The sequence below is a fragment of the Eucyclogobius newberryi genome, unplaced genomic scaffold, assembly GCF_026437365.1.
Source record: "Eucyclogobius newberryi isolate DKJ021-1_F unplaced genomic scaffold, fEucNew1.0.hap1 SCAF_10, whole genome shotgun sequence".
Taxonomy (NCBI): domain Eukaryota; kingdom Metazoa; phylum Chordata; class Actinopteri; order Gobiiformes; family Gobiidae; genus Eucyclogobius; species Eucyclogobius newberryi.
The window spans coordinates 23,454,757-23,464,970 of NW_027315724.1; the positions used below are offsets into that span (position 1 = coordinate 23,454,757).

At 46.0% G+C, this 10,214-nt stretch overlaps 1 protein-coding gene across 1 annotated transcript; it reads right to left on the reverse strand.

The window, feature by feature from the left end:
- Window positions 1-1,591: 1,591 nt before the first annotated feature.
- On the reverse strand, window positions 1,592-9,910 carry znf296 (zinc finger protein 296). Its single transcript, XM_072463864.1, has 3 exons — window positions 9,792-9,910; window positions 7,404-7,754; window positions 1,592-4,686 (listed from the first exon to the last, which is right to left on the reverse strand). Exons 1-3 carry the CDS (start codon window positions 9,841-9,843, stop codon window positions 3,074-3,076), a joined length of 2,016 nt encoding a protein of 671 aa, XP_072319965.1. The 5' UTR covers window positions 9,844-9,910; the 3' UTR covers window positions 1,592-3,073.
- Between the last annotated feature and the right edge of the window lie 304 nt (window positions 9,911-10,214).

Here is a 10,214-nt window from a genome sequence, read left to right on the forward strand (position 1 = left end):
GAGTTATTGCTAGACATAACATTTACAGGCACATTTGAGCATATTCCTGATGTATTGTTAAACAATTGTTTGATTATTTTCATCAGGTTAATCCCCAAAAATGCAGAAATATTCACTTTTGTCATGATCTCCCACCCCTTCTGACGCTGGTCCCATCTTACAAAGCAAAGAGTGACCCATATAAAAATCCATGGGTCAATAGCTCTAAATAGTTTAGAATATTTCTAGTTGAAAACTGTGACCTAAATCTATGCCAAAAGGATTTTCTTAGCTCATTATCTAATTCCCAATTTTCTGCATATGAAATAAGAATTGTGTTTTAATTGGTCTCACAGCACGATTCTTACTGAAATGTTTACCCAGTTGGTGTCTGCAGCAACAATATGGCTTGATGGTTCTTCCAAAGCACAACGTTCCATAGGGTAAACTTAACCAAGCTAGAACTGAATCATAGAAAATGTAATTTGCAAATGTACAAAAACATTCTTGTATATTTATTCAATAACATACAACTTTGTTCAAGGCTTTTATGGGACGGTAACAAAACAGTGCTCCTCTCTGTGTCCAATGCCCCAGCAACAGTATGACAAGATCTTGATGGTCTTCTGTTGGGCACAGGTATCGGTCTGCACAGCGGAGAGGTGTGGACCACAGGTAGACAATGGCCGAGACAAAGGCCAGAGCACAACAAGGAACAGATATCCATTTGCTGTAGGGGCAACTGTGTTCTGTTGTGGATCAACTTACCTGACATAATTGGGTCCTTTTCCATGAACCAAACATGGGGACATATAGGACCACGTTACCTGTCACCTTAGTGTCCTGTGTCCCTGCGTGTCTCTACGGGATGTTGAGGAGTGTGTCCCGTCCTCACTTCCTCTGTTTTGGCGTCACAATGGTGGTAATTGGTGAGTGTGGGCGTGTGTGTGCATCTGGTGCAATAACCTCCTGCCTGCCCCTTTCCTCATCCACGATCCCCCACCCTGTTGAAAGCTCATTAAAAGACCTGCTGTTAATGAGCTAGAGCGATCATAGAACTTCATTTTGATTAGGAGGGGTGTTGTGGTGTTAGGGGGTGGGGTTAAGGCCATGTATGCCGCTGCAGAGGTTTTTATGTCCTTAAAATAGAGTCAGCAATTATGCCAACCCCTTGACAGCCCCTCCCACCATGCCCTGCCTCCTGACAATACCCCCACCCATCTTACACTTTGTATCCTGAGAAATGCCTCCTGCTACATATCCCATCACAGCACCCATCCCTCAGCCGGTAGCGTGAGCAAACGGCACAGGCGGTTAACTGCCTGCGCTGCTCCAGATAAACTATAGTGCATTTGCAGACAAAGGCAGTAACATCACAGGGATGTAAACAAGGAATGAAGGTCCCTAATACAAACACTCACATTAAAAATTAATGTCCGAGCGCTGACTGCGGCCCGCAGAGGGACCGCCGCACTGACAGAGACAACATCTTGGTGAGATAAGAACTAAAATAGTTTCACATGCTTTGTAGTTGGTCCCTCTGCACAACTTCCAAGAGGACTAAATAAATAAATAAACTGAAGAAAGTCCAGAATAAACAGAAAACACAAGATTTCTCCTCAAAGTCTTTATTGAGGCCCCTTGTTACAAGGTCAAATAGAAAATGGTGTCAAGTGTAAAAAGACAAAGCAGACAGTATCACAGTAGCCAGTGTTTGGAGAGGTTTGCGATGAAGCATCAACTGTATTGGCAGTAAATAAAAACAATGAATGCCATAGTAAGAATTGTATATACACAATGTTATCCCTGAACATTTCTGTAGCTTTCACATTTCAGTTTGACATCTCACATGTACAGTATATTTTCCCCATGTGGTCCCAGACTCTTATACTATTGATCAGTCGACACAAAGCAGTTTGTCCTTTGCTCAAGAACGGTTCTTTTAGCAACAACACACCAACAACCTGTAACTTAACAATGACCTCTAGAAAGCACAACTCTGGTCACGCCGGGACACAGGATCAGTTATGTACATACACAAAAACAATGCATTCAAGTGCTTGCTTGGCAACAATGCCACCAACTAACTATGAGCGCACCATATAACCCTGTAGATTAGCATTTAGACTTTTAAAAGAAGAAACATGCAGCATCCATAAATTAGGAAGATATTTAAACAAGCAAAAAGAAGAGTACTTTAAATAGATGCAAACATGCATACACTTTAAACAGTTCAGCACTTCAAATGTAAACAATAAGAAGTCACTGGCATAAAACACAACGAAAGACACCCGTTTTACATACACTGCAGATAATGTTTGCAGTTTTCTTTATGCATAGACAATAACCACAGCAAACAGCAGTAGACAGGACTTAAAAGTCGTTATATTTACATTTATGCAATTATAAACAAGAAAAGAGCAACATTGTCCATAGATATTAGATGGATATAACTGTAACTCAGTTATGCCAGGTGCCACAGTCCAGTAAATATCATGCGAGAGTTGAGAAAAAACAGGCTCTAAAACTGAAGTAAGGAACTACAGGCAGGCAGTGTTTGGATTCAGTATAACCCCAGCGTCTTCTTAAATGACTTTAATAATTTTAACTTTTGCATAAAGACGCTGTCAATTACCAAATTCTGCAAAAAATATGCTAAAAACCAAGCTCTTCTTTCCTATTAATATATAATGCGTTTGTTTGCATTGTATATGGTTATTTCTACTGCCTGCACCTGTACTTATGGTCACCAGAGAGATAAATCACTTGTTTGCTTCTGCTGCAACGTGGGGATCCGTTTCCTGTGTTGGCGTGGACTGTGGCAGGGCACTTCCTGTTCTAGAGTTCTGGTAATCTCCCTGTTGAATGTCACTACCTTGTTTTTGTCTGTGGTCTATACTACAGTAGGCACTTAGTTTCAACCAGCCCTTTGCATACAACAGAATGAGGAGTGCAGCTGGGCGTGGAGTGGACAGAGGACAGTGCAAGAAAATCAGCTGGTGCAGCTTCTTCTTTTGAGAGTTTAATTAACTTTTGTCAGTTATAACAGTAGGAAGTATTTGTAGAGTGCCATTTAAGGTGAATAAAGAACTATTTATGGTGCAGTGGTCAAAGCCAGGGAAATTTCTGCCAAATTGCTTTCAACAGGTGTCCCTACCATGAACTTGTTGTCAAATACACCATTGATCATATTGTGGTGACTCTCCATTTGCTCCATGGCCTCGTCCTCCTCCGTCTTCAGGGTTATGCTCTCCTCTTCTGCCTTCACAGTGGCCATGGAGTCTGTGGCGCTCGTTTGCGTGTACGCGCCCACACTGGCATGACTCAAGCCATGCACCTTCTTGAGGTGCTTCTCTAAGGTGGCGTACACAGTGAAGGGCACAGAACACAGCTGGCAAATAAAAGGTGCCTTTGAGCCCTGGGCCCCATGTGTCTTCATGTGACGAGTGAGTTTGGAGCTCTGGGCACAGGCGTAGTTGCACAAACCACAGCGGTATGGTCTTTCTCCAGTGTGGCTGCGCCGATGCACGGTCAGGTTGCTACTGTTGCGGAATTGTTTACCACAGTACTCACAGGATTCATCTTTCTTCTTCTTGGATCCTGGACCAGAGCTGGTATTGGTGACGGCTAGAGACAGCCTCTCATTCTCCCTCTGCCACTCCTGCACTACCTCACTCCACTCCTCTCCAATGACCTCTGACCTCTCACTGTCCCACTCCGGCCCTTTTGTCTCAGGGCGCTTGGGCGTGCAGTTACCGCTGGCGATGCCACTCTCTCCACTGCCCCCTGTCTCTCCACTCTCTAGAGAGCCCTCTGAAGGGCTGGCACAGGGCGACGCGTGTTGGGCCTCAGCCTGTCCCTCCGGGGTATCCTCGTCTTCCCCGACATTGGCCGGTTGCTGGTACAGCCTCAGCAGCTCGCGGTGTGGAGTAGCCTGTGGACTCAGCAGCATCATGCCTGAGGCCAGAGAACAATGTTTGGGCAGGGACAGGTCCAGCTCTGAGCCTCTTGCATCTTTCTCTACTGGCTGCATTTGAAACCTGCTGCTGATTACTGCATGCCGGTTCATCTCCTCCTCAATTACAGCCATGTCTACACTTTCATAGCCGTTGGTGCTTGTGGCGTCCCTGTGACGACTCCTGATGTGTCGAGCGAGCTGACCGCTCTGAGCAAAGGCCTCTCCACACACGCCGCAGTGATAGGGTCTGTCACACGCGTGGGTTCGTCGATGTGCTGACAGGGCTCGGAGAGACGGGAAGCTCTGGTTGCACAGCTCGCACTGGAAGTCGTTTTGAGGAAAAGGAGATGCAGCAGGTGAAGAGGATGGAGAATGAACCAAACTGCCAGCAGAGCCACTGGCTGTATCTGTGTTGGTGCCTTCTGCCAGCTCTCTGAGGCGAATGGAGAAGTTCATGGCTTGGGGGTTGTTGCTGGATGAAGGTGATGTTAAAGGTGAGGGTTGTGACTGACGGGCTCGGCGAAGAGCAGAGGGTTGAAAGGCTGAGGCGAGGGCCTGGCTGAGGTGGCGTGGGTCCAGTGTGGCTGCTCTATGGACTTTAATAGCTGCTCTCAAGTCTGCCTCTTCATCCTCGTCCTCCTGGTAAATGCTGAAGGCGTGCGTGTGCTGGGCATGCTGCAGGAGGGTCCACGCTGAGGGGTAAACATCCCCACACTGCTGACAGGTGAATAAAGGTGGCTCCTCAGGCGCTGCAACATAAAAGACCATCACAAGAACAGTTTAATTTATTAGTCATAAAGAACTTGAAGTCAAGCTCTTCATCTGCACCCGCAACTTGCCTGGTTTCAACCCAATTATTGTGCTTTATAAAAAGAGCCAGTGAAAACCATTTAATTAATATGAATTCCCAATTTACAATGCTCCAGTTCCATTTCTCATGTTTCCACCAATGGAGACTGTAGCACATAAGCTTCCTATGATTCCGTGATACACCTCTGAAAGTGTATAATAAAACAAAAAAATAACATGGAAGAGCAAAGGCGGCAAACAAGGCAAGCTGTGTCACTAAAGTCTGCAGATATCTTTAAACGTGAATAGCTTTGTCTCCTAACAGAGTCACTCTCCAATTAAGTTGCAAATTGCTAATTAGCAGAACGTTGAAAATGAACACTTTATGCAGATTAGCCCCTGAGTCAGCCTGCCTTGACAAATGAGGCCTCTCTGCATAAATCAAAATAGGGAAGATCATCCCCAAATTGAGGGGGAAACTGTTTTCTTTCTCTTCTACCCTTCCATTTCTTCTTTTTGGAGAGGTTCAAAGCGGAGTCTGGAATAAGCCTCTTTCATGTTTCCTCAAGTCAAATCCTTCTGTATTTTCCTGGAGGGGGAGGAGAGTGCAGATGAAAAAGAGAGCAACTGTTTCTTTCTCCTTCTGCCTGTGTGTCTGGAGACGAGTGGAACTGCTGTGTTCATGTCCTTTAGCCTAGCCTACGGAGGAAGCCCAGGAGAAGTTACCGTGTAATTTTTGTTCTCCCCCTTTAAACTAACAGTTGAAGAGAAGCATAGGTAGGTCAGGGCTCGGGGGGATAAAAAGAGAAATGAGATAAAAAAGATTATAAATGTAGTTTATGGGAGCCAAGAGACAAAAAAATATGTCACCCCTTCAATTGTACTTAGACCCATCCTCCAACCCCAGCACACCCCGTAACCCACCAAATCTTTCCCTCAGGGGCGGGGGCTTTTGTCTCAGGGTCCTGCAGTGAAATACAATACCCAGACGGCTTCTCTTTCCCCTCACTCCATTTTTTTTTCTGGTAAGGATTCCCATTTGGCCCGGGGTAGCACTTGAATATTAAGCAGAAGCAATAACTACTAATTAAAAATGCAGATTGGCTGGGAGCACTAACGAGCAGCAGGCAGAATCTCTTTTCCCTTGGGACACAGGGGGAGGAGAGAAGGAGAGCATAGAGGGAGGGGTGGGTGAGAAATTGAAAGCGGGCAATGCGAAAGTGTGTTGAAGATTGGGGGAAGAAATGGGAGGGGAGGAGGGGGTTGAAGACGATCATGGAAAAAAAACAAAAAAAAAAAAAAAACAAACAAGGAGAATAAATAAAAAGAAATGAGACAGATGCATGCGGCTCTTCAGTAATCCGTCCCACTCGACCCCCTTCCTCCGTTTGTTCTTAGACGCACAAAACAGGCCGGTCTGCTGCGGGATAACTGCTCTTTCACTTTCTGTCAGCTCGTCTCGGCTTTACAAGTATGCTTTCGCTCCCACAATCCGTGCACTAAGTAAACTGTTCCCTACTTTGGTAAAAACACCACTTCCTCCAACTTAAGCTTGTTTGGTGGTCAGATTATCGGTCGACATATACAAAAACGGCACAATCAGTCAACACAAGTGCAGAATACGGCATCTAATAAATCTTTAAACCAATTCACCCATCCATTATTCAAATGCTGACATGCTTCTTGCTCTGTGTATGTATTTGTAGTAGATCCCCATGGGTACCACTTGACCAAACGTGTTGTATGGAAGACTTTATTCAGTCTGATTCGATCACCAGTACTCATCCCTCAACCAGATTCAAACTTTCAGCTTTGTAGCTTTTTTTCTTTTAGTTAAAGCGGGGTATATAGTAGACCCATGTAGTTACCAGTCCCCTTTGGATTACACACAAAGGAAGGAACCGTTAAACGTGTGTAACAATTTCAAAATATGCACCCACTGAGCTGTGAGTGGCAAAACGCTCAGCTCAGACGTTTGCAACAGAGTACTGCAGCCAAGTAAGTGGACAAGGCATGGGCAGACGACCTTACGGGCAGCTGAAATGTAAATGTTTGAATAGATTAATGACTGTAGCGTGTGGCAGGATAAACAAAGTTGAAGACAAGTGTCTGTGGAGAGTGCAAGGAGAGGAGGGGAGAATGGAAGAGGACAGGTGAGCTCAGGTGGCTTGGCCCACAGCAGAACACAGAAGAGGCTACACATGATGCAACAGCCTCCATCAAAGTGTCATGACAGCGAGGACTATTGCACCAACCGCCTCACAGATCTGCCCTGGACCACTTCACACTGCGGCACATCTTCGCACCGCAGTAGTTCTGTACGTGGTCTTGAGGTTTATGAGCATGTCCATGGCAGAACGTTTGAAACATGTTTACCTGGCCACTTCGCCTCAGAGACCGGCATTTGGGGAGATGGCGAGAGCGCCGGAGCTCAGGTGCAGTGAGCGCAGCCCTCGGGGACACACGATGCCCTCCGAAAGCTCCTGACGCCTATCCTTTCCACACAATTACTCTGTGCATCACTAACTCACACAGGTCTGCTAATGGCAACGGCTAGCTAATGAGACAAGGAGGGGGACTGTTGTTAAACGAAGAATTGGCCGGTAAAAAAAAAAAAACGTAAACAAAAAAAATCAACAGACGCTTTCATTAGCAATCTGTTGTCTCTGGTGCTCACCTGTCTTGCCCGGCTCTGCCTTCACTCTCACTCCTGGCTCCTCCCCCAAAGCCTGGGCCACAACGATGCCTCTCCTCAGCTCGATGAAGCCAGGTCCTGGGTCACTCTTGGCGCTGTGCTGGTGTGTTCGGTTCGCAGGAGACGGAGGGGTGTTGCTTGTGGGGACGGTTTGGTTTTTGGACTGGCACCCCCCCTGTTTGTGCTGAATGAAGGCTAGGATATGAGCCAAGGGAAAGGCTTCGCTGCACTGTCCGCAGGTGAGGAGGTCCCGGCCTTCAGGGGGAGCCATGAGCTGGGGTGCAATGGGCCGATCCTCGCACGGGGCAAGAACGTCTGCAGTGTCATTAGAATCTGAAAAACACATTCGAAAAATATCAAACTGACAAAAGTAAGTATTAAGACAATGTTTTGACAAGGGGGCAACAGCTAAAATATTTCCTGTTGCAAAAACAAGGCTTATATACTCTTGATACTAACATGTCTTGTGGTGAGTGGGCTCAATACAAGAGGTTTACTCAAACTAGAAAATCTCTTTATTTCAGTCCAGATCCAACTATAAACTATTAAACTGCTCTCAGATATCTGCCCTTAACATAGAACACTCTTTAGTGATCATGAAGGTAAAATGTTTGCCCAGCCCTAAAATGAGGTCAGTCGATCTAACGGCGTCTCAGTGGAACAATGAGCATGCATGGTTAAGAGCTACTTTCAGTTGCGAGCTACTGTCCCATAAAAAAACTAGAACAAAACGCGTCGCCAGCACTGACCACTTCCTCCGACTAAACATACCTAAACTCTTCTCTGACGCGTGATGTTCAAAGTATCTCGCTCAACACAAACTAGAGCCCAATTCTCACACAAAAACGTTCAAAACTAGGACTGTTCTGACCACGGCTTCCACCTGCCACTCGGCGTTACCCAACAGCAGCATGCAGCCGGCAGAGTTTCTCAACAGGAAGTGATTTGCAATAAAAATGACTGAAGGTGTTTGAGATATGAGTACTATCAATCTGAACTGAAGACCATGCAAACATATTCCTACAAAACAGACAAATGCCGCATAATCTCATCTTCAATACATTTTATGGATTGACTTTCACTCATCTGTTATTTTCAAGGTCAATGTAAACCATGAGTTATTCACTGGCTCAGATACTAAACATAATCCTGAACTTGGACAGAGTTGGTCATAACTTCCATGTAGCCTAAACTGTTGAGTGTCTTTTATCAAGGTTTAGGAAACTACAGATAGTTAAATGCAGGTGACAAAAGGTATTACACTCATTTGAGTAATATACCAGAGTGATACAGGTAACACAAAGTCATATTTTTCCTCAAAGGATATCCTTAATTTATCCTGTTTTATGACTGAAGTTACAGTCTTCATCAGGACCAACTTGCAGAGTGGGCTGCTCCAGCTATTGTGAAGGCTACTGAGGGAGTACTTTGATACACAGACCTGCAGCCTCCGGCCTAAGGCATAGCAGGCCTGTTGCCTGGCTGAGTAAACTTGGACATTTCTCAAGATAGCAGCTCACCTGAGGCCAGGCCGGGCTCTAGTGGAGGATGGGGGAGGGTCATACTATTGCTCAACAACACGGTCACGGACACACCTTGTGCCTGGACTGGATCCACCTGCCCAGACAAGGACAGGTACAGACAGTACAGTCTGAAGTTGGATCTCGCCAGTTGCTGTAAGATAAAAATGTCACCTTTCCAGTTTCGGCCTTGCTGTTTGTGCAGACTTGCAAAGCGCAGTGATACACACTCGTGTCCGCGCACGCACACTGTTGTGTCAGGACCTGTGGTCAGGCCTGACACGCACCACTGGCGTCCACAGCACATAAAACAAACACGCACGTTTCTTCTTGTTTGTTCAAACTTTCTTTCAAACCAGTCTAAATGTAATCAAAGCACCACGTAATGTTGGGATTTTCAAAAGCCTGTGATGAAAAATCACAATAGCGTCATTTCAGTGTTTTTGCATGTTGCAGGTGAGAGGCGGGAGGAGGAACCTGTCCTGAAGCAGCCAGGGGCCAAACAAGAAACTTGATCATCGTCTAACTTGGAAATATTAATCATGTTCGGACCTGTAGTCTTTGAAAACAGCATGCCTGAACCGGTCTGTCCTCTGAGGCTCCAACAGTAATGGACAAGGTACACAGAGCAAACAATATCCAATCATTGTGTAACCCAATTAAAACACAGGCTTTAAATAGACAAGATAAAAACCTTGAAGAAAGTGAAGACTGAGTGAATCTGAAGGACACCAAGACCCCTTTTTGCGTTGACTACGGTCGTTTCCCCCCATAACTGGACACAGCATGTTCTAACACAGGATATAGAATAAGTTTGATGGCCATGCCGTGGACAGCGTGCTTTCCAAACCTTGAATTGCCCTCAGGTGCTGAGGTCGGCTCCCAAGTTTTCGCCTGGACATCACGTCGCGCTGTGTTCGTCTCCTCCAGGTCCTGAACAGTGATCTTCTTCTCACCGAAGCCCTCACAACTTCTTCTGGATAAGTTGACCGCGTGCTGCCCCGTGGATGACAGCGGAGCGTAGACCCTGCCTGGACTCGTAATGACTGTTAACTGCGTTCAAGTTCACGCCTCTTCCCCCGCGGAGCGCGCGGGGCAGCGGGGTAAGTGAGCCTGCAGGTTCTGCCCGCCCCTTCCCCGCGCGCAGGACCTTGACCCCGCCCCCACTCGGGCAACTGGCCTTAAAGCGTCTGCGGAACTATTGGTTTAATTTACTGAGGAAAAAATACACATCTCTCATTTAGTTTTGCTTAATCTGTGTGTTATAAGTGCA